Here is a 24227-nt window from a genome sequence, read left to right as displayed (position 1 = left end):
GAGAGGTCTACCAGCTCCACAGGAAGAGCATCCTACCGGCCCCGCAGGGAGAGCGTCCTACCGGCCCCGCAGGGAGAGCAGCCTTCTAGGGACACAAAAAGAGCGTCCTACCTGCACCACAGGAAGAGGGGTCTACCAGCTCCACAGGGAGAGCGTCCTACCAGTGCCGCAGGCAGAGCGGCCTTCCAGGGACACAAAGAGAGCGTCCTACCGGCTCCGCAGGAAGAGAGGTCTACCGGCTCCACAGGGAAATCGTCCCACCTGATCCCCAGGGAGAGTGTCCTAGCATCTCGACCCCCTTCCCTTGTACAGAGCTGAGGCTGTCAATCACAGGCTGTGGGCTGGAGCTCCTCCCCTGTCACCTTTTATCTCTTGGTGTCAGGAAAACTTGTCAGAAGTGATTCATGCAGATATCATTCTTTTTTTGTAAATCAGGGTAGATCCTGGTATCAGTCCTTGTACAGCAAAGCTCAGTCTGGAGGAGGGAGAAGCAGCCCAAGGAGCCAATCAAATTGTGCTGCAGTGCTCACGTGCCAACAAGGAACATGCTGATAGGAGCAGAGAGATGAGCTCATCAGCCCGCTGTCTGTCCTTTTCCCCCATCCAATCACAGGAGGGACAAGACCTGTAAGGATCGGGTTCACGCGGCTGCGACCTGAAAGTCACGTGACTTGAGGAGCGACTTTTCCTGGAAACTTGAGTCCAAATTTTATAGAAGTAAAGAAGTCGCCTTGAAGCAGCGCAGGAACCTTTTCTAATGTCGCAGCGCCGTTTGTACTGCTAAAAAGAAAAGTCGTTTACAATTCGAGCCGGCTATGGATTCGATCCGGATCGGATTCAAATCCAATGGAGCCGATCAGCCAGGGCAGAAAGTGATTGATCGTGTTCTATTGATCGGCAGCACCGAGATTCTTGTGTTCATGGATATCAATGGATGGGATAACACGGTGGAAAGAGAGAGAGAGACGCGATCGACGCGTTACGATTGTATCTTTATCCACTCCTCCGTGTCACATATTGATTGATCAAATAGATTGATTATTCCTATTTGAAGGGATCGATCGGACCAGGGCCGATCCTAGGGTCACAGACGCCTGGGTGCAGAAATATTTCTGGCGCCCCCGCATGGGCGTGGTCATTTTACTAACTCCTCCCCTTTACAAATGTTTCTATGGCTACAACTCGAACACAGAGATGCTCCCCTAAGAAGTCTTCATTATTGTCCCCTATCAGAGCCCCCCCCCCAGCAGGTGTCCCCCATCAGAGCCCCCCACAGCAGGTGTCCCCCATCAGAGCCCCCCAGCAGGTGTCCCCTATCAGAGCCCCCCAGCAGGTGTCCCCCATCAGAGCCCCCCAGCAGGTGTCCCCCATCAGAGCCCCCCAGCAGGTGTCCCCTATCAGAGCCCCCCAGCAGGTGTCCCCCATCAGAACCGGCCCCCAGCAGGTGTCCCCCATCAGAACCGCCCCCCAGCAGGTGTCCCCCATCAGAGCCCCCCAGCAGGTGTCCCCCATCAGAGCCCCCCACAGCAGGTGTCCCCCATCAGAGCCCCCCAGCAGGTGTCCCCCATCAGAGCCCCCCTAGCAGGTGTCCCCATCAGAGGCCCCCCCCCACAGCAGGTGTCCCCCATCAGAGCCCCCACAGCAGGTGTCCCCCATCAGAGGCTCCCACACAGCAGGTGTCCCCCATCAGAGCCCCCCAGCAGGTGTCCCCCATCAGAACCCCCCCAGCAGGTGTCCCCCATCAGAGCCCCCCCAGCAGGTGCCCCCATCAGAGCCCCCCCAGCAGGTGTCCCCCATCAGAGCCCCCAACATCAGGTGTCCCCCATCAGAGCCCCCCCCACAGCAGGTGTCCCCCATCAGAGCCCCCCACAGCAGGTGTCCCCCTTCAGAGCCCCCCCACAGCAGGTGTCCCCATCAGAGCCCCCCCACATGAGGTGTCCCCCAATAGAGCCCCCCCACATCAGGTGTCCCCCATCAGAGCCCCCCCCCCCAGCAGGTGTCCCCCATCAGAGCCCCCCACAGCAGGTGTCCCTATCAGAGCCCCCCACATCAGGTGTCCCCCATCAGAGCCCCCCCACATCAGGTGTCCCCCATCAGAGCCCCCCCAGCAGGTGTCCCCCATCAGAACCCCCCCCACAGCAGGTGTCCCCCATCAGAGCCCCCCCAGCAGGTGTCCCCCCATCAGAGCCCCCCAGCAGGTGTCCCCCATCAGAGCCCCCCAGCAGGTGTCCCCCATCAGAGCCCCCCCCAGCAGGTGTCCCTATCAGAGCCCCCCACATCAGGTGTCCCCCATCAGAGCCCCCCACATCAGGTGTCCCCCATCAGAGCCCCCCACAGCAGGTGTCCCCTTCAGAGCCCCCCCAGCAGGTGTCCCCCATCAGAGCCCCCCCACAGCAGGTGTCCCCCATCAGAGCCCCCCCCCAGCAGGTGTCCCCCATCAGAGCCCCCCCCAGCAGGTGTCCCCCATCAGAGCCCCTCACATCAGGTGTCCCCCATCAGAGCCCCCCCAGCAGGTGTCCCCCATCAGAACCCCCCAGCAGGTGTCCCCCATCAGAGCCGCCCCCCCAGCAGGTGTCCCCCATCAGAGCCCCCCAGCAGGTGTCCCCCATCAGAGGCTCCCACACAGCAGGTGTCCCCCATCAGAACCGCCCCCCCCCCAGCAGGTGTCCCCCATCAGAAACCCCCCAGCAGGTGTCCTCATCAGAGCCCCCCCACATCAGGTGTCCCCATAGATCAGTACTTGTCCAATAGATCCATGTAGCTCGGGCGCGCTGGGAGCAGAAGCACATTACAGGGGGTGGGGCATACGTGGCATCTTTGGTTACTTGGAGGGTGGCTCTCGAAGAGCATTTCTGGGATGATTGGCAGCAGCTCCGGCCAACCCAGAAGCCTCTCATCACACCGCCTATGGGAGAAGGGCCGACACACGCAGAGGGGGCGGGGCAGACAGGAGACCGCTCCATGCGCACCGGTACTAGGCTCCGCTGCGGTACCCAGGCCGGATTCCGGGGACAGCGGGAGCTATGCGCTCTTGTCAGTTGTCAGGGGAGAGAGCAAGTGGGATGGGGAACCGCAGCACCCGCTACACGCGCTCCGCCTCTGGACAAGGAGGAGGGAGGGGAGCACTTTGGAGCTTCGGCGCCCCCACCTCTGTGGGCACCTGGGTGCGGTGCACCCCGCGCACCCTGCCTAGGATCGGCCCTGGATCGGACAAAAAAAATATATAATTGATGATTTATCAAAGCGCCATTGGCCACCATTAGACTAAGCAGACAAGATCTAGGAACGCAATTGGAAGTTCAGACGTCTCAAGTCCGGCAGATATAATAATACGTTTTACCGCCAAGTCTATTCGATTGTAAGCTCTTCTGAGCAGGACCCTCCTAATCCTCTCGTATTTTATTGTATCGTCTCCCTTTTATATTGTAAAGCGCTGCGTAAACTGTTGGCGCCATATAAATCCTGTATAATAATAATTCTAAGCTCCCCCCCCCCCCCCCCCGGCCGCAATATACAAATTTGTCTCTTTTTTTTGGCTTCACTGGCCCAGATTCAGGTAGCAATTGCGCCTGCGTAACCATAGTTACGCAGCACAATTGCTGACTTGCGCCGGCGTAACGAATGCTCCTGATTCAGAGAACTCGTTACGCCGACTGCAGCCTAAAATCTGCGTGGCATAAGGCTCTTATGCCACGCAGATTTTAGGCTGCATTCTTGCGTTGACCGCTAGGGGGCGCTCCCATTGTGATCAGCGTATAGTAACATACTAACATACTAACACCGATTCACAAAGTTGCGCGGGCCCTGCGTACGCAAGGTACGGAGTTTCCGTACGGCGTCTTTAGCGTAAGGCTGCCCCTTCTAATAGTAGGGGCAGCCAATGCTAAAGTATACCCGCCCTTCCCGCGTTGTGAAATTTGAATTTTACGCCGTTTGCGTAAGTGATACGTGAATGGCGCTGGACGCCATTCACGTTCACTTTGAAGCAAATGACGTCCTTGCGACGTCATTTGCCGCGATGCACGTCGGGAAAGTTTCCCCCGACGGCGCATGCGCTTTGCGATCGGCGCGGGAACGCGCGTAATTTAAATGATTCCCGCCCCCCGGCGGGATCATTTACATTGCGCGCGCTTACGCCGGGCAATTTTGCCGGCGCGCCCTCGCAATTTACGGAGCTACTGCTCCGTGAATCGAGGGCAGCGCAAAATATTTGCGTGGGCGCAGGGCAAAATCGTTGCCCTGTGCCTCCGCAAATAAAGCGCAACTCGTACCTGAATCTGGGCCACTGTTTGTAAATATTCTAAATTGGGTGGGAGAGGCGCGAGGTGTCAGCGCGGCGGCGCGGACCTGCCATAACCTCAGATGACAGCTGCCATGGATCCGGGGTCACTAACTCATGTCAAGCTGCAGGTCAACGTGTTAACCCACTAATTCATTTCCCGCGTCTCCAATACATAACTAATAGAATCAATTTCACATCCTTAACCAGTTCCCCTCCGCGGGGACGGCGGTCTGGCGCGCGCACGGGGGGGGGACGGGGGGACTACAGATGGTTCCCTGGTGGGGAAAGGGTCAATGTAAATTGTCTGTCACGCTCCAGCGCGTTGCGGAGTGCCTCCAGCCTGAAGCTCAGCTGTGCTCCAGCATTCAGGATGGGGATGAGTAGTGGGGGGCGGGGGGGGTGGGCACACAAAGGTAATCAATACAAGATCTCTGGAAATGACAAAGGAGCTCAGGAGACGGAGGAGGGGAATCTGTGAAGAGTTCCATTGCTTATATTAATATATCTGCGGAAACACTCAGGGCCAGATTCACGTAGCGCAGCGGATCTATAGATCCGCTCGATCTACGTGAATTAAGATCCGCTCCCGCAAGTTTAGGAGGCAAGTGGCTAATTCACAAACCACTTACCTCCAAACTTGCGACGGCGGATCCTAACTCCCCCGGCGGAATTCAAATTCCGCGGCTAGGGGAGTGTCATATTTAAATCAGGCGCGTTCCCGCGCCGATTTAAATGCGCAGGCGCCGTCCGCAAAATTTCCCGGTGTGCATTGCTCCCACTGACGTCGCCAGGACGTCAGTGGTTGCGACGCTTACGTAAACGACGTCCGTCCGTATTCGAGAACGACTTACGCAAACGACGTTAAAAAATTTAAATTCGACGCGGGAACGCCGGCTATACTTAACATTGGCTGCGCCTGATAAAAGCAGGGGTAAGTATACGACGGAAAACCGCTACGGAAACGTCGTAAGAAGACTGCGACGGGTCCGCGTACGTTCGTGAATTTGCGTATCTCGCTGATTTACATATTATTTATCGTAAATCAGCGGGAACGCCCCCGGCGCCATTTTTAAATTGACAAAAAGATCCGTCAGTGTAACACATTGTAACACTATCAGATCTTAGCCCTATCTATGCGTATGTGATTCTATGAACCAGGCGCATAGATAGGACCAGTGTAAGTCAGAGATACGATGGGGGATCAGGAGATATCCGGAGATAATACACCCGAGTATCTCTTTGTGAATCTGGCCCAGAATGTTTCTACAGGAGCGCCGAGACAGGCGGCTGCACTGGCAACACCGGGATGGGTGAACCGGCCGAGCGGGGAAAAGCCAGAAATACCCCCCAGGAGTGCCGCTGCCTACAGATCTCATCTACTTTTATCCCTTATATCAGGGGGGGGGGGGGGGGGGTCGCAAACGTGCAAAATTACAATTCCCAGGAGGCATTGCAAGGCTGAACGTTACAAGCATGGCACCCTCAGACAGAGGCATGGTGGGATTTGTAGTTCCGCAACAGCTGGAGGGCCAACAGTGTGAGACCCCCCCTGCCTTGAATAGATAAAGCTAAAGCCCAACTCCAACCAAAACTATTTGTGGCGGTTTTGCAGAGCGATCGGCGCTACACAGGACCCCCCCCACCTCATTTCTTGTTGAATGATACCTGGACAGGAAGTGAAATAAATTCTCCCACATGGGCAGACCAGGTAATATGGTTAGGGGGTCGGAGTTATGGTTACAGGTAGGGGTAGGGGGGTCGGAGTAATGGTTACAGGTAAGGGGTCGGAGTTATGGTTACAGGTAGAAGTAGGGGGTCAGAGTTATGGTTACAGGTAGGGGTAGGGGGGTCGGAGTTATGGTTACAGGTAGGGGTAGGGGGTCGGAGTTATGGTTACAGGTAGGGGGGGTCAGTTATGGTTACAGGTAGGGGGGGTCAGTTATGGTTACAGGTAGAAGTAGGGGGTCGGAGTTATGGTTACAGGTAGGGGGTCGGAGTTATGGTTACAGGTAGGGTAGGGGGTCGGAGTTATGGTTACAGGTAGGGGTAGGGGGTCGGAGTTATGGTTACAGGTAGGGGGGTCAGATTTATAGTTACAGGTAGAAGTAGGGGGTCGGAGTTATGGTTACAGGTAGGGGGGGGTCAGTTATAGTTACAGGTAGGGTAGGGGGGTCAGTTATGGTTACAGGTAGGGGTAGGGGGTCGGAGTAATGGTTACAGGTAGGGGGGGGGTCAGATTTATAGTTACAGGTAGGGGGGGTCAGTTATAGTTACAGGTAGAAGTAGGGGGTCGGAGTTATGGTTACAGGTAGGGGTAGGGGGTCGGAGTTATGATTACAGGTAGGGTAGGGGGTCGGAGTTATGGTTACAGGTAGGGGTAGGGGGTCGGAGTTATGGTTACAGGTAGGGGGGGTCAGTTATGGTTACAGGTAGGGGGGGTCAGTTATGGTTACAGGTAGGGGTAGGGGGTCAGTTATAGTTACAGGTAGAAGTAGGGGGTCGGAGTTATGGTTACAGGTAGGGGGTCGGAGTTATGGTTACAGGTAGGGGGGTCGGAGTTATGGTTACAGGTAGGGGGGTCAGATTTATAGTTACAGGTAGAAGTAGGGGGGTCAGTTATAGTTACAGGTAGGGGTAGGGGGTCGGAGTTATGGTTACAGGTAGAGGGAGGGGGTCAGTTATGGTTACAGGTAGAAGTAGGGGGTCGGAGTTATGGTTACAGGTAGGGGGTCGGAGTTATGGTTACAGGTAGAAGTAGGGGGTCGGAGTTATGGTTACAGGTAGGGGGGTCAGATTTATAGTTACAGGTAGAAGTAGGGGGGTCAGTTATAGTTACAGGTAGGGGTAGGGGGTCGGAGTTATGGTTACAGGTAGAGGTAGGGGGTCAGTTATGGTTACAGGTAGGGGTAGGGGGTCGGAGTTATGGTTACAGGTAGAAGTAGGGGGTCGGAGTTATGGTTACAGGTAGGGGTAGGGGGTCGGAGTTATGGTTACAGGTAGGGGTAGGGGGTCGGAGTTATGGTTACAGGTAGGGGTAGGGGGTCGGAGTTATGGTTACAGGTAGAAGTAGGGGGTCGGAGTTATGGTTACAGGTAGGGGTCGCCTGAAGCGTGAAGCTATAAAACGCTAGAGGAGAAAAAATACATTATTCCCTATGGAGATGGTTCACATCAACACTCCAAAACGCCTGACGCTGAACGCCTGAAGCTCAAACAAGTTCCGGACCTTTTTTTGTCGCGCGAATTGGGCGGAGAACGGGGAAATGCTGATGTAAACAATGCATCTCCCCGTTCTTCCTAGTGACAGGTCACTGATCGTTTGTTCCCTGTGATGAGGAGCAGTGATCAGTGTCGTGTCACACGTAGCCACACCCCCACGCATTTAGAATCCCTCCCTAGGGCACACTTAACCCCTAGACCGCCACCTAGTGGTTAACCCATTCACTGCCAGTGTCATTTTCACAGTAATCAGTGCATTTTTATAGCACTGATCACTGTAAAACGGACAACGGTCCCAAAAGTGTCCGCCGTAATGTCGCAGTCACGTTAAAAATCACAGATCGCCGCCATTACTAGTAAAATAAATAAATAAATTATTAATAATAACGCCAAAAAACTATCCCCTATTTTGTAGACGCTATAACTTTTGCGCAAACCGATCAATAAACGCTTATTGCGTTTTTTTTTTAATCAAAAATATGTAGAAGAATACTTATCGGACTAAACTGAGGAAAAAACATTTTTTATATATTTTTTGGTGATATTTATTATCACAAAAAGTAAAAAATATAGCTTTTTTTTCCCCAAAATTGTCGCTCTATTTTTTTATATAAAAACCGCAGAGGTGACCAAATACCACCAAAAGAAAGCTCTATTTGTAGGGAAAAAAAAAAGGACGCCAATTTTGTTTGGGAGCCACATCGCACGACCGCGCAATTGTCAGTTAAAGGGACGCAGTGCCTAATCGCAAAAAGCGGCCTGGTCCTTTAGCTACAAAATGGATCCGGGGCTGAAGTGGTTAATCTACATTGAAGTTGAAGCACGTCACAGGATGTGGTGGCCCCAGGTAGGGGGGGGGGGGCACTCCTTGCCTTTCCAGATCAATAAAGTTTCCAGTATTGAATTTTATGGACTGCCGCGGGCATTTGATCCTGGCGCTGCGGCCGGGAGACTATTTAAAAACACAAAAAATAGCAGCTAGCACAATATTATTGGCCAACAATAAACAGTAATATGGGAGTGGCTTGCGGTTGTATTTTCGGTCATCCGTTTTTTTGCATAAGCCGCCCCTATATAAATTTGCCGTGTCGTACATTTAAGCCCCGCCCCACGTATTTAATGAGGTTTGAATAATTAGTGTACATGGATTCGGGTTATAAGAAGATAATGCAATGTACGGTTGTGAATTTGTATGATGAAATGTCTCGATAAAAATGTATTACAAAAAAAAAAAAAAGCCATGTCCCTGACGTCATCGGATGACGAAACACGTAGGGAGGAGCTGGAACGTGCGACGAGATTACGTGCTGGGACGCAGCGGCCATCTTGCTTGTTGGAAACGCTGGCCGTTTTCCACGTGTGTGTGTTTTACTATGAGAATGTGAGTTTTAATAAATCTTTATCTGTGATGTCTGCGTAATGAGGATTATTTTATTCATTTCTTTTGAGAGTATCATTGTGGTGGAAGCTCCTATTGGCACACATGTGCGCTGTTGGCGACGTACTTATGTGACTCGGCCTTCCGTTACCTGTCTATTGGTGCAAGTCTAATCTCACTCAGGGAGGAAGTGATGTTCTGGGAGCCGAGACCACCATGAGAGGTCACCTCCCGCTTTAATATCCTTACCTTCGGGGGAAGAGTCGGTGTGATTGGGTGTTGGCGACGGCCTTCCATCCATCATCAGCTCAGGAACATCACTTTGAATGCTTATGAATATACAGCGGAACCTCGGATTACGAGGATAATCCGTTCCAGGAGAATGCTCGTAATCCAAAGCGAGTTTCCCCATAGAAGTCAATGGAAACTTAAAGAATTCGTTCTTCATTGACTTCTATGGCATGCAATCCTGCATGTGGCCAGGAGGTGGGGCACCAGAGAGCCTCGGAAATACTCGGGACAGCTTGCCTGATCTCGGAAAGGCTTAGGAATAGAGTTTCTCAGAGTATTTCTGAAAGGCTCTGCTCCGGCACCCCTGCACCAAATGTAAGGCTACACACCACCACAGAGGCTTGAATCGTCTCACGACACTTGCAAAAAAAAAAAAAAAAAAAAAAATGCTCGTATTGCGAAACGCTGGTTAACTACTTGCCGACCGCCCACCGTCGTTATACGTCCTCACTTTAGAGATGAATATCTCGGTAACGGCAGCAGCTACTGCCACAATCGAGATATTCATCTCTTCTGTGGGCGGCCGTGTAAACGATAATGGCGGTCTTCGCGGCGGATTCGCCGCGAGACCGCCGTTATCGGTGGCGGGAGAGGGGCCCCCCCCTCCCGCCGCTCTCCCGCGCCCTCCGCCGCTTACCGTAGCCGTCGGTAGCGGCGGAGGGGATCGCGACCGTTCGCTAGCTGAGCGGGGACGAGACTGAAGGAAAAATCTCCTTCGCCCGTCCTCATAGCTCTGCTGGGCGGAAGTGACGTCAAAACGTCAGTCCCGCCCAGCCTCTTAAAGAGACATTTTTTTTTTTTGTCATTTGAAAAAATGACATTTCCAAATGTTTTCTTTTTTTTTTGCATTTAAGCCCAAATATGAGATCTGACGTCTTTATGACCCCAGATCTCATATATAAGAGGACCTGTCATGCTTTTTTCTATTACAAGGGATGTTTACATTCCTTGTAATAGGAATAAAAGTGATCATTTTTTTTTTTTTCAGTGTTAAAAATTCTAAAATAAATAATAATAAATGCGAAAACCCCCAAAAAATTTTTTTAAAGCGCCCCGTCCTGACGAGCTCGCGCGTAGAAGCGAACGTATACGCGTGTAGCACCCGCATATGAAAACGGTGTTCAAATCACACAAGTGAGGTATCGCCGCGATCGTTAGAGCGAGAGCAATAATTCTAGCCTTAGGCCTACTCTAACTCAAAAAATGCAACCTGTAGAATTTTTTTAAACGTCGCCTATCAAGATTTTTAAGGGTAAAAGTTTGACGCCATGCCACGAGCGGGCGCAATTTTTAAGGGTGACATGTTGGGTATCATTTTACTCGGCGTAACATCATCTTTCACAATATATAAAAAAATTGGACCAAATTTACTGTTGTCTTATTTTTTTATTTAAAAAAGTGAATTTTTTTCAAAAAAAGTGCGCTTGTAAGACCGCTGCGCAAATACGGTGTGACAAAAAGTATTACAATGACTGCCATTTTATTCTCTAGGGTGTTAGAAAAAAAAATATATAATGTTTGGGGGTTTTAAGTAATTTTCTAGCAAAAAAAAATGGTTTTGTCTCGTAAACACCGACTCTAAAAAACAGGCCCGGGGGGTAAAGTGGTTAACCGCATTACTCGCAATCTCACTATTATCATCATGGACAATATTTAGTAGAGCGCTGCACCCTTACTACATAAATGTGGGACAGCGGAGGTGAATGGAGCCCAAAGAAATGGGGGAGGGGTGACATAGGATGACATGAGAGCCAGCGCTGGGATTGGTCAGGCCTGGTCTATAGACATCGAGACAACAACCAACAGTCTGTTACCCAACCTTGAGTTCGGACAAGGGGGCGGGGTAACCTGGATTGAGTGAAGGTTATGGGGGAGCGTGGGGACAGGATATTCCCCCCCCCGCTCCCCTAATTCATTCCTCCTCAGTTATGGGGTGGCGCGGAGGAAGAGTCCGCAGGGAGGAACGATGACATCATCGGTCGGTATTCTCTCACAGGCGGAGCCATAATTTTCCTCGTTTCGGGGGTTCTATGAACATTCCGCATACAATCGGCGCACAGTGGAATTTCGTTTGAGCCCAATGGCCGCCGCTCTCCTGGAGGAAGTAGATATTATGGTAATGGCCTCCATAACAAGAAACTTTACAAGTTCAGGAAAGTAAAAAAAAACGCTTTGTGTGTGATCTCCGACCCTGGATCTCTTCCACACACCAAAAGCGCCACAAAACAATAAAACTTTTTTTTTATTTTGGAAAGTGGAGCTGGCGACAGCCGGAAAATATTACAGTAATTGTTGGAAAAGGTGCGGCCAACTCCGAACACTTCCAGAGCCTGCAGCCATTCCACACCAAACTGCCATCATCTGCGCTGCGAGCGCCGCACAGCTGTTCACCGGGGGGGGGGGGGGTCTGTCCGGCGTACGAGGGGTTAATCACACATGTGACGCTCATAGAAAAGGACATTTATTCTTCTAGTGCCCAACCAGCAGTCTGAGGGCCACATGCACCCCCTTCCTTTGGTACTTGCTGTGTGGCCCTTTGCAGAAAACAGCAGTTAGTAGTGGAAGAATTCCACCATTACAAGGTACATGTCTCCCCCACCCAACCCAAATAAAGTAACAAAAATCCCAAAATAAATTACAATTAACTTTTTAGAACCTGCCCTGGGGAAAAAAAAGGAACACAAAAAAGAGAAAGAGAACACAAAAAAAGAGAAAGAAAACAAGAAAAGAAAAAAACAAAAAAACAAACAAAAACAAAACAAGAAAATAAAAAACAAGAAAATAAAAAAATAAAATAAAAAGAGAACGAGGAAAAAATAAAAACGAAACAAGAAAAGAAAACAAAATGAAAAAACAAAAATAAAACAAAAAAACAGAAAAAAATAAAAAAAAGACAAGAAAAAAAGAGAAAGAAAAGAAAAGAAAAAAAAAGAGAAAGAAAACAAAATAAGGAAAAGAAAAGAAGAAAAAAAAGAGAAAGAAAACAAAATAAGGAAAAGAAAAAGAAAAGAAAAAAAGAGAAAGAAAAGAAAAGAAAAGAAAAGAAAAAAAGAGAAAGAAAAGAAAAGAAAAAAAAAGAGAAAGAAAACAAAATAAGGAAAAGAAAAGAAAAAAAAGAGAAAGAAAACAAAAAACAAAATAAGGAAAAAGAAAAGAAAAAAAAAGAGAAAGAAAACAAAATAAGGAAAAGAAAAGAAAAGAAAAAAAAGAGAAAGAAAACAAAATAAGGAAAAGAAAAGAAAAGAAAAAAAAGAGAAAGAAAACAAAATAAGGAAAAGAAAAGAAGAAAAAAAAGAGAAAGAAAACAAAATAAGGAAAAGAAAAGAAAAGAAAAAGAGAAAGAAAACAAAATAAGGAAAAGAAAAGAAAAGAAAAAGAGAAAGAAAACAAAATAAAGAAAAGAAAAAGAAAAGAAAACAAGAAAATAAAACAAGAAAAGAAAAGAAAAAAACAGAAAACAAAAAAAAAGAAAGAAAAGAAAACAGAAAAAAAAGGAAAAGAAAAGCCAAAACAAAACCAAAAAAAGAGAAAGAAAACAAAAAAAAGATAACAAAGCCCCCCACCCACACCAAAGCCCCCCACCCACAAAAGAGCCCCCCACCCATAAAAGGAAGCCATTCATCACCATTTTTGAGGCTATTCATTTATACACAACATTGTAAACATATAACTTATATTACATGTGCTTCGCATTTCTCCTTTTTCTTCTTTTCCCTGCTTAATTTACAGTTAAAAAAATATATCACAAAACAGCACAAAATGGGGAAAAAAACAAAAAAAACATGAAGTTCATAAAAAGAATGCGGACGATCGGAGGGGGAGGGGTCTGTACAAGGTTCCATCGCTGCTTCTGGCGAGTCTGCGGTCACACGCAGGACAGAACTGGGGGAGGGGTGTGGACTCCGTGGGGGGAGGCGGGCTCGTGGGGGGAAGGAGGAGGTGTAAACAAAACTGTCTGGATAGCAAGTCCTCGGCTCCGCCTATAATTCGCTGTTTAGGGGTTAAAATCAGCAGCAGGAACAGGGAGAAGAGAAAAGGTGGAGAGCGGCGCGGTGGGCTGGGTTTGCGGTCTCTCCCCCGTTAGTGCTAATGGAAGGAAGGAAGTGAGGACGTGGAAGCCACAAGAGTTCAGTCTTTCAGGAAATGTCCGTTTTTTCTTCCTCTTATAATTTATTTTCTCCATAATAAAGTCTATTAAAGTGTCTTTGAGCTTCCGAATGTCCCTCTGTCACATTTTGGGCCTCGGCCTCCGGGAAGGAGAAGGTGTGAGGACAAACAAGGTGGGGGGGGTGGGGAGGAAGGTAGGGACCAGCGGAGTGTGGGAGGCCGGAGCGGTGTCAGTCCCTCTTCACACGGCTTTCACAAGTAGACGCGTCTCAAGTCCCCAGGTGATGTGATGGTGTTACATTGCGGACACAACTTCTTCGCTCCCTGAAACATGGACAAGAAAAGACGCCCGTCAGACAAAAGGCACTTGTATCATACAATGGTAAGCACAGCAGGGGTCCTACAGCACGGGGGGGGGGGGGGGGGTCCTACAGCACGGGGGGGGTCCTACAGCACAGCGGGGGTCCTACAGCACGGGGGGGGGTCCTACAGCATAGGGGGGGGGGTCCTACAGCACAGGGGGGGGTCCCCTACAGCACAGGGGGGGTGGGTCCTACAGCATGGGGGGGGGGTCCTACATTCTTGTTATGGGTCTCCTCTTACAAGCCAAACACATCCCGGTGCACAGGTCACACTTTTAGCCATTAACCACCTGAGTATTGCAAGCGGCTGGCAGCTACAGACCAGGAGACGTACCTGTACACCGTCCGGGACATGCGCACTGGCGACCATGTGTCCAGCAGACATTGACAGGGATTGCAGTTCCTGGTACCGAGACCCTCTGTGCGGCCAACGCAAGCACGCGACCACAATGTGAACACAACCGTTATGAATGGGTTTCATTCATTAACAGATGTGCTTCGTACTGCGATTGGCTCAGGTACCATGTGATAGCTGTGGGCCAATCATAGTGCCCTGTACCCTGCGATAGCTGAGGGCCAATCATAGCGCCCTGTACCCTGCGATAGCTGTGGGCCAATCATAGCGCCCTGTACCCTGCGATAGCTGAGGGTAAATCATAGCGCCCTGTACCCTGCGATAGCCGAGGGCCAATCATAGCGCCCTGTACCCTGTGATAGCTGAGGGCTAATCAGAGCATCACAGCTCCTATGAATGAAATATAATCATAACAGTTCAAAACATTGCTGTTACAGCAATGAATTTTTTTTTTATAAAAACTCATCAGCGCCCCCCCCTTCCCAAGAGTAGAAGAGTGATAGGATGAAAAAAAAATAAAAATAATTGAAAATGTTTTTTTCTTTCCCCTAAAACATACTGTTACCAGTCAGCATCCCTGATCACCACCACACCAGTCATATGATGATGCCGTACTGGGGACAGTATGTAAAAAAATCCCAAATTGTATTAAATTTCTTATTTAAAAAAAAAAAAAAAAAAAAGTCCCAAAAAAAAAGGGAAAAAAAAAAAAAAAGAAGGGAAAAAAAAAAAAACAAAACCTTGCCATGGCCTCCTACTAAATACCTTGGACTGTGTACTTTCCAAAAAGGGGTGATTTGGGGGGTATTTGTACTGGGGCAGGGGGGGGGGTATTTGTACTGGGGGGTGATTTGGGGGGGGATTTGTAATGTCCTGACATTTTGGGGCCTCAAGAATTGAGATCGGCTGTCAATACATTGATCGATTTTCATAGTTTGTGGTTTCTATAACTTTCCTACAGACTAAATAATATTCACCGATTTGGGTTATTTTCAAAGAAATGTAGCAGAATATATTTTGGCCGAAATTTATACGATACTCTCCCCCCCCCCAAGAGCGTCGGGATCCTACGGGGCAAATGACCGCAATATATCAGGATGCCACTCAACTCAAAGAAATTTGATTTTATTGGATATGTTTTAGAACAAAGTAAAAATATTTTTTTGTCTGGCTACTCCCCCCCCCCCCTTAGCCACTCCTACTTAGTCTAGGATGACGTGCCCCCCCACCCCCACAGGCTCCTATATGTAAAGGTCACAGGAGCAGGGTCACAATGGGCGGATCCTATATGTAAAGGTCAGAGGAGCAGGGTCACAATGGGCGGATCCTATATGTAAAGGTCACAGGAGCAGGGTCACAATGGGCGGACCTGAAGGCGTGTCATCAGGACCGGCTGCTGAATGTGGAAGAGAGCGCCGGCTCTCGATGATGTCAGAGAAGAAGAAGATGGCGGTGTCGGACTGTGGAAGCGGATCACAGCAGGACAATGCTGAATTCGCTGGGCGGGTGAATTTGTGGCGCGAGAACAACCCTGCATAATAGGCAAGAGGGGGTGAAGGGGGGGGGGGGGGGGGGAGAAAAAGAAAAGCACAATAGTGAAATTCTGTTATCCCTCCGTCCCTAAAAAACGCTCATACATATTTCTCCGTCATAACTGGCAGCAAATACCCGGTGATCCCCGCCATTCCTCTTCTCTTTCTTTAGCTTTCTGACCACACTAGGCATGCAAGCAGATCCCTGTTGGCATAGTCACTGCATCAGCTTAGCTCCTAATGCAGGACACTGTGCCCACTCACGGTGTGCCTGTAGCCAGCTTGCCTGACACCCCCCCCCCCCTCCTGCCCAGTTTGATTGACAGCCACTCCTAACAGGAGTAGGTCATAGCAGCAGCTGGGTCTAGTGAATATAACCCCCCCCCCCCCTGCAGCAATGATCAGGGACACTGATTCTGAGGACGCATAGTGACCATATAGTGATCCTGAGGTCGCATAGTCACCATATAGTGATCCTAAGGTCGTATGATGACCATATAGTCATCCTAAGGTTGCATAGTGACCATATAGTGATCCTGAGGTCGCATAGTCACCATATAGTGATCCTGAGGTCGTATAGTGACCATATAGTGATCCTGAGGTCGTATAGTGACCATATAGTGATCCTGAGGTCGTATAGTGACCATATAGTGATTCGGAGGTCGCATAGTGACCATATAGTGATCCTGAGGTCGCATAGTGACCATATAGTGATCCTAAGGTCGTATAGTGACCATATAGTGATCCTAAGGTCATATAGTGACCATATAGTGATTCTGAGGTTGCATAGTGACCATATAGTGATCCTGAGGTCGTATAGTGACCATATAGTGATCCTGAGGTCGTATAGTGACCATATAGTGATCCTGAGGTCGTATAGTGACCATATAGTGATCCTGAGGTCGTATAGTGACCATATAGCAATTACAAACGGCTGGGTACCGGGCGCTGCAATCTGCTGTGTCCACCCCGGGGTAGGATGGCATACATGCACGTCATCCAGCCTGCCCGTGCAGTAAATGCACCGTGGGCGGGCGGCAATTGGTTAATGTTGGAACGTTGCAAGGTTTTTTCCGCTTTCTATTTCACGCCTTCACATAAACTTTAACAGTTCGCAATCTGCCCCCCTAGAACCACTTCCAAATAAAGAGGGAAAAAAGCCCACCTTTGAAGATCCCTCTAATTCCCACCTGTTCCAGCAGAACCCCCGGCCTTTTAATTCAGCCTCTCCCACCACCTGCCCCCCACCCGTTTGGATGACGCCGTCGCCGAGCTCTATCGTTCCCCCATAATAGCGCACCTGCCCTGCTAAACTAGTTTTTATAAGATGGGCGAGATATTGGCGTCTTTCATCCTCTTGCATATAAAATGGTTTCCTCCTGCAAGCTGCTCTACGCCTCTCCCCTTCAAGCCTATTAAACCCCCAAATTGCTTATTGCAAAGTAAAAAAAGAAAAGAAGTATGTTGTAGCAGAACTGAGCGCTCACAGATGAGACCCCCCCCCCCCTTCGTCGGACAGGTATGCTTTATTTTTAATTTCATCGATGAGGACCTGACAGACGCACATCGGTCAGGAGGGGGAGGTATACAGAAAGGTGGGTAATATTTAAAGGTCCAGGAAGATGGGGGGCCGGAGAGGGGGGGGGTGTTGGCAGAGGTAAAGGGCAGACTTAACGAGATTACACACATCGACTTTGATCAAGACACAAAAGCAGCGAGGCGTTCCAAGGCTTTTATTGGCATCTTCGGGCTACATTTTAATGGTTACATTAGTAGCCGGCTATTTCAGGCAGCGAGGACTGGTTTAATAAATTGAGGGCTGAGGGGCGGGGGTTGGGGGGGCTCCTGGAACACATGAGAGGATGCTTATTAATTGTTTCCCAGCACAAGTGCCAAGATCCTTAATGTGTGTGTATATGTTTCTAATCCGCCGGCTGGGAACGCGCACGCTCTCCGCGCCACAATACAGCCAGATGTAACGCCGGGGCAAATGCCGAATCGTCCGCCAGAACCGCTGATGAGGCATTGTTTAAAAGGAAGAGTAATGGGTAATGCTGACTGGAGGGGCTGTGTGTGGGACTGCAAATCCCAGCACACCATCGTAGCCAGGATAAAAGCGGACACACTGGAGGGCTGTATGAGGAACTACAAATCCCAGCATACCCCACTATCCAGGACAAAGGCAGACACATTGGAGGGCTGTATGAAGAACTACAAATCCCAGCATACCCACTGGCCCGGATTGACTTGGATTTACCGCGATAATCACAGGGGGGGGGGGGCGAAATCGCGGGACAATAGCACTGCTCGCGGGACTTACCGCGAATCGCGGGACATTCCCGCGAAATCCGGGACGGTTGGGAGGTATGCAGCACCGGCAGAATGACACTCATTCCTACTTCCTGTGAGCCCAACCCATCATTTACACTTCCCTAAACATTCCAGTACCTGTGTCCTGTCAAAAAGCCGCTACCCATCAGAATATGCAACGGAAGTGACGTCCTGGCACGGCCATCTTGGTACACCCCACACTCGTCTACAGTCAAAAGGGGGCAAGCGGACAGCTTTTTACACCCACTGAAGTTTTGCATTTCACACTGGGGCGTTTTTCAGGCGCTTTGGCGCCTTAAAGAAGCCTCATCTGCAACTCCAATGTGAAAGCCGCTGGCTCTGATAGGCACTTCCGTACAGCCAACCAGCTGCCGTTATTCAGATGGTCGGCGCCTCATGTCCGGCCATCTGAATAGAACAGCGCAGCGGTGACAATAACACAGATTCGTGCAATGCATGAATCTATGTTATTAGACTCAGTGGTGGTGAGAGCCAGAGGTGGCGGCGCCCTCTATGGACGAACCGCCACTGACTACAAGACTCTGGTGGGTGTATAAAGAAGTTCGCTTCGCGACGTCAGACTGTAAGGCTTACTACGGACGAGTGCGGGGTGTACCAAGATGGCCGTGCCGGAACATCACCAAGGTTGCATTTCCTGATACAACGCCAGCTCTCCTCTTGTTTACAAGAGGTGGGGTCCTTTTTCAGGTATCCACATCACTGCCTGACCAGAGGCGGGCCCTCTCAGCATCCAGAGGAGTGATGGGAGTGTAAGGGGACGGGAAGAAGAAGAAGAAGAAGAAGAAGAAGAAGAAGAAGAAGAAGAAGAAGAAGAAGAAGAAGAAGAAGAAGAAGAAGAAGAAGAAGAAGAAGAAGAAGAAGAAGAAGAAGAAGAAGAAGAAGAAGAAGAAGAAGAAGTGCTACATAGGAGCTTTTTTTTGTTGAAAATACTACTAGCCTGGCTGTCTCCTCCTCCATGGCAGTGAATGCTGGGATTTGTAGTGAGGGATTCACAGGTTGCCCACCCATCCTATAGACCCTGCTGAAGTTGAAAACTCTCCAGAGACGGGACTAACTGCACCAATTAGAGGCGTCTAGGTCGGACCCTGATCTTGGGAGGACATGAAAGACTCCAGCTAATGATGTGAGGCCGCAGTGCTGAGAACCCAACAATGTAAAAGAAGCTGAACGTAATCCGCCCGCAGGAGAACGGCTGCGCTTATAAAACTGTAAACAGATTTTCTGTTCCGTAATTAGAGCCCCCCCCCCCCCAATCTACCTCCACCCAGAATGGCTGTGAAATGGCCCCGGGCCTTACCAAAGTGCGCAGCCAGCATTCCTCGCAGTGCACGTGCCAGCACTGAATGGACGTCAGGGGCATTGTGTACGAATCCTGGAGAGGAGAACACAGGAATTAGTTCTACAGATATTCCACCATTAAAACAACATTACTCAGCTGTGATTTATGTGTAAAAAGGGGTCAGAAAAAAACGAGTCATTCCGAAAAAGCTACAACAATTACATCCTATGGGGTCCCCACGCCTCTCATAGGGCCACAGGGAAAAGTTGGAGTATTTGGTATAGCTTAGCAGTCTGATACACTGTCAATGGATAAAGCTTCAGATGCCTATTGCCTGAAATGTCACACCTCAAGCACTACTTTAGATGACACTACAGTTTTCAGGATATCCTGTTCTAGAATGTGAATCTCTTTGCTGGAGGGGAAGCTGTACCCGAAGACCTGCCATGCAAGAATCTCCATGTATTCTGTGGATTTCTGCTTCCACCAACTCTCCTACCGCTTCATCATCATTCCCATCCACCAGTCATCAGGGGGACAGCGCTGCGAGGAGGAAGCCCGGCTCCTCTACCATGACGGCCCTTTCCACACACAACACCAAGACGTGTTAAGGAAATAATGGTGAAAGTCAGCTGCAGCGACAACACGTTCAACACTCGAGGACAAGGGCCGCTAAAAGAAATCAAGGGGCCCAATAAAGTCTCCCTGACCTCATCTACGGGAGGGCTCCATCCTGCTTTCAATCTAAACCCAACCTCCAATCTAAACCCAATGTGGCCCAATATGGCAGTACTGCTTCTTACCTCTTCTCATGTGTCATCAGTAGGGTGGGAACAGGACTGCCACTCCCAGACGACCTCTACATGGCGGCTTAGCCTGCTTCCAATCTGAGCCCAATCTCCTCCCTCCCTGCTTACACAATGTGGCCCAATATGGCAGCACTGCTTCAACCCCTATAGGAGGCCCTGCCCTCAGTGCTCCTGATCTTGCCTCTTCTCGTATGTCATCAGTAGGGTGGGAACAGGACTTCCACTCCCAGACCTCATCTACGTGGGGGCTCATTCTACTTCCAATCTGAATCTTCTACATGGGGGCTCATCCTGCTTCCAATCTGAATCCTCTACATTGGGGCTCACCCTGCTTCCAATCTGAATCCTCTACATGGGGGCTCATCCTGCTTCCAATCTAAATCTTCTACATGGGGGCTCATCCTGCTTCCAATCTGAATCCACTACATGGGGGCTCACCCTGCTTCCAATCTGAATCCTCTACATGGGGGCTCATCCTGCTTCCAATCTGAATCCTCTACATTGGGGCTCACCCTGCTTCCAATCTGAATCCTCTACATGGGGGCTCATCCTGCTTCCAATCTGAATCCACTACATGGGGGCTCATCCTGCTTCCAATCTGAATCCACTACATGGGGGCTCATCCTGCTTCCAATCTGAATCCCCCTACATGGGGGCTCATCCGGCTTCCAATCTGAATCTTCTACATGGGGGCTCATCCTGCTTCCAATCTGAATCCCCCTACGTGGGGGCTCATCCGGCTTCCAATCTGAATCCACTACATGGGGGCTCATCCGGCTTCCAATCTGAATCCACTACATGGGGGCTCATTCTACTTCCAATCTAAATCTTCTACACGGGGGCTCATCCTGCTTCCAATCAAATCCACTACATGGGGGCTCATCCGGCTTCCAATCTGAATCTTCTACATGGGGGCTCATCCTGCTTCCAATCCGAATCCACTACATTGGGGCTCATCCGGCTTCCAATCTGAATCCCCTACATGGGGACTCATCCTACTTCCAATCTGAATCCCCTACATGGGGGCTCATCCGGCTTCCAATCGGAATCCCCCTACATGGGGGCTCATCCTGCTTCCAATCGGAATCCCCCTACATGGGGGCTCATCCTGCTTCCAATCTGAATCCACTACATGGGGGCTCATCCTGCTTCCAATCTGAATCCCCCTACATGGGGGCTCATCCTGCTTCCAATCTGAATCCACTACATGGGGGCTCATCCTGCTTCCAATCCGAATCCTCTACATGGGGGCTCATCCTGCTTCCAATCCGAATCCACTACATGGGGGCTCATCCGGCTTCCAATCTGAATCCACTACATGGGGGCTCATCCTGCTTCTAATCCGAATCCTCTACATGGGGGCTCATCCTGCTTCCAATCCGAATCCTCTACATGGGGGCTCATCCGGCTTCCAATCGGAATCCCCCTACATGGGGGCTCATCCTGCTTCCAATCCGAATCCTCTACATTGGGGCTCATCCCGCTTCCAACTAGAATCCTCTACATGGGGGCTCATCCTGCTTCCAATACTCTACATGGGGGCTCATCCTGCTTCCAATCTGAATCCCCTACATGGCGGCTCATCCGGCTTCCAATCTGAATCCACTTGCCTTCCCCCAGCAAACCCGATGTGGCTGAATATGGCAGTACTTCTTGAACCCCTATAGGAGGCCCTGACCTCAGTGCTTCTGGTCTTCCCTCCTCTTATATGTCATCAGGAGTGTAGTAACAGAACTGCCACTCCCAGACCCCATCTACATGGGGCTCATCCTGCTTTCAATCTGAAGCCACCCCCCTCCCCCCCCCCAATATGGCAGTACTGACTGAACCCCTATAGTAGGCCCTGGCCTCAGCTTTCCTGATCTTGCCCCCTCTCATAGGTCATCAAGAACAGGACTGCCACTCCCAAACCCCACCTACGTGGGGCTTATTCTGCTTCTAAACCGCACCTGGGACCCCCTTACTCATTCGATGGGGCCTAGTATAGGTGTACTGCCTGTACTCCCCCACCCCCTTTTCACAGCCCTAACGGTGACTAGTCCTTTGTTCTCTGCATTTTTAGTCACAGGTTCCCCATACACGTCCTCAATAGAGATGAGCTTGGGTGTCTTCTGAACTTGACTCTATCCGATCAGAAAGCGCTTTAGTCCCATCAACCAGGTTATTCACTGATCAGCAGCAGATGTAAACACAGGGGTGGGATGATGCTGGTGACGCCCCTGGCCCTTATATGGTGACGCCCCTGGCCCTTATATGGAGACATATTATATGGAGACATGCCTATATTTAGTCAATGAATAGAGATGATGTTGGAAGTCTCTAGTCCTCGTCGATAATCGTGCCTCATGTCACCCTGCGTCTCCTTTAAAAGGTCAGGCCTGGAGTGCAGGGTAAAAAGGTCACAGCTACAGACTTCTGACAACCTGTCCCCAAGAACTGCTGACCAGACAAAGCCGAAACTGCACCAGGATTTTGGTGAATCCCGCTGACATGGCTCTTATCTGCACCACACGTCCGCCACCTATCAAGACATGACTGCATTGATTGCCAGCAAGGATATGCCACTCACCATGCAAATGAGGCATTTGTAGCGGTCCCCCCGGGAGAGCTGTCTTTCCAACTCCCGGATACGTGCCTTTAATGCTTCAAACGTTGTCACCGTGGACTCTTCTGTGATCCTGGGATAAGAGGGAGACAAAAGCATTTTGTATCAAAATCCATCAATATAAAAAAAGGATACACAAGTAAAAATACACAATACAGGGAACTGAAGAAACAAAGAACCCCAAATAATGGAACAAGTAATGTGGGGGGCGCAGAAAGGAACCAGAGAATCTACTGCATATTGCATTCAATTCCAGAGCGTGTCCCCCGTCGTCCTGTCTGGATTACCGTGAACAGCAATCTAGTGTGTAAGTAAAGCACTGAAATCCGCACGTCTACAAAATTGTATCGTTCCATTTCTTAAAGACGGAGTCGGCCTAAATGTTATTATATTACAAGGCACATTTCCCACATATCACACAGTGTGCCAATCACCACACAAGTCCCCTAACCAGTCATAGGCGATGGATGTACCTAAAGCGGAGTTCCACCCAAAAATGGAACTTCCACTTTTTGGAATTCCCCTCCTCCAGTGTCACATTTGGCACCTTCCAGGGGGGGGGGGGGTTAGTAGATACCTGTGTAATATATACCGTATTTATCGGCGTATAATGCGCACTATTTTCCCACTTAAAATCAGGGGAAAATCGTGGGTGCGCGTTATACGCCGATCCCCGCTGTCTCTGAGCGCCGCCGAAAAAGACCGAGCCGAGTGTACTGCGCACTTGGCTGGGCTCGGCTCCGCCCGCAGCCACGCGAGAGAAGCCGAACACACCAGAAATCCGGCTCTGCACAGCTTGACTGAGGCGCCAAACTCAAACACACAACGCTGCAACCCCCGGCAGACGGACACCGACAAGGCTGGACGGACCCCGCGCAAGGCCGCCGGGCAAGACAGCAGACAGACACCGACAAGGCTGGACGGACCCCGCGCAAGGCCGCAGACAGGGATTTTTAAGTTCCGAAGTTTGGCGCCATTCCACAAGCGTGTGCAATTTTGAAGCGTGACATGTTGGGTATCTATTTACTCGGCATACCTTCTTCATCTTTCACATTATGCCAAAAAATTGGGCTAACTTTACTGTTTTTTTTTTTTTTAAAGCATGAACCCCCCCCCCCCCAAAAAAAAAACATTTGAAAAATTGCTGCGCAAATAACGTGCGAGATAAAAAGTTGCAATGACCGCCATTGTATTCTCTAGGGTCTATGCTAAAAAAAAAAAACAGTGTTTGGGGTTCTATGTAATTTTCTAGCAAAAAATAAATAAATATGATTTTAACACATTAGGAGCGAAGTGTCAGAAATGGCCTGGGCGCCAAGTGGTTAAAAAAAAAAAAAAAATGAAGAGCGTACTGCGTTTTCAAAGACTTCTATTCTTGCCTTGCTGCACGTATCACAGAGGCATAGCTGAAGTCTCTCACCGTGTTCCTGTTTATTGCAAGGTTTGTACCAAAAAAAAGAAAAAAAAAGAAGAAGACATAAAAACGTGAATGTTGGGTACAATCATCAGAACGATCGTCTTTTGGCCCCCACCACAGACATGAAGACTAGTGGGGGGCGGTGTGGATGGAAGACACAAAAGGGATGGAGATATTTCCAGAACGTTCGCTGCGTCTTTCTCTCGGCGAGTGAAACGCGTACATTTCTTTTGTAGCGGC

At 49.7% G+C, this 24227-nt stretch overlaps 1 protein-coding gene across 4 annotated transcripts in view; it reads right to left on the bottom strand.

The window, feature by feature from the left end:
- Positions 1-12794: 12794 nt before the first annotated feature.
- The window catches only part of RNF220 (ring finger protein 220), a 299679-nt gene continuing 288246 nt past the window's right edge, over positions 12795-24227 (bottom strand). For 2 of the 4 annotated variants that reach the window (XM_040360959.1, XM_040360958.1), the window contains exons 13-16: positions 22535-22643; positions 19175-19249; positions 15363-15524; positions 12795-13600 (exon numbers count right to left, since the gene is read on the bottom strand). In XM_040360959.1, coding sequence (XP_040216893.1) covers positions 13529-13600; positions 15363-15524; positions 19175-19249; positions 22535-22643 — 418 coding nt within the window. In that variant the 3' untranslated portion in view covers positions 12795-13528. The remainder of the gene's footprint in view (positions 13601-15362; positions 15525-19174; positions 19250-22534; positions 22644-24227) is intronic. The other 2 variants (XM_040360961.1, XM_040360960.1) reach the window with 1 other exon arrangement.

This window comes from Rana temporaria, chromosome 7 (genome assembly GCF_905171775.1).
Source record: "Rana temporaria chromosome 7, aRanTem1.1, whole genome shotgun sequence".
NCBI classification, from domain to species: Eukaryota; Metazoa; Chordata; class Amphibia; order Anura; family Ranidae; genus Rana; species Rana temporaria.
This window is presented reverse-complemented; position numbering and strand designations above follow the sequence as displayed.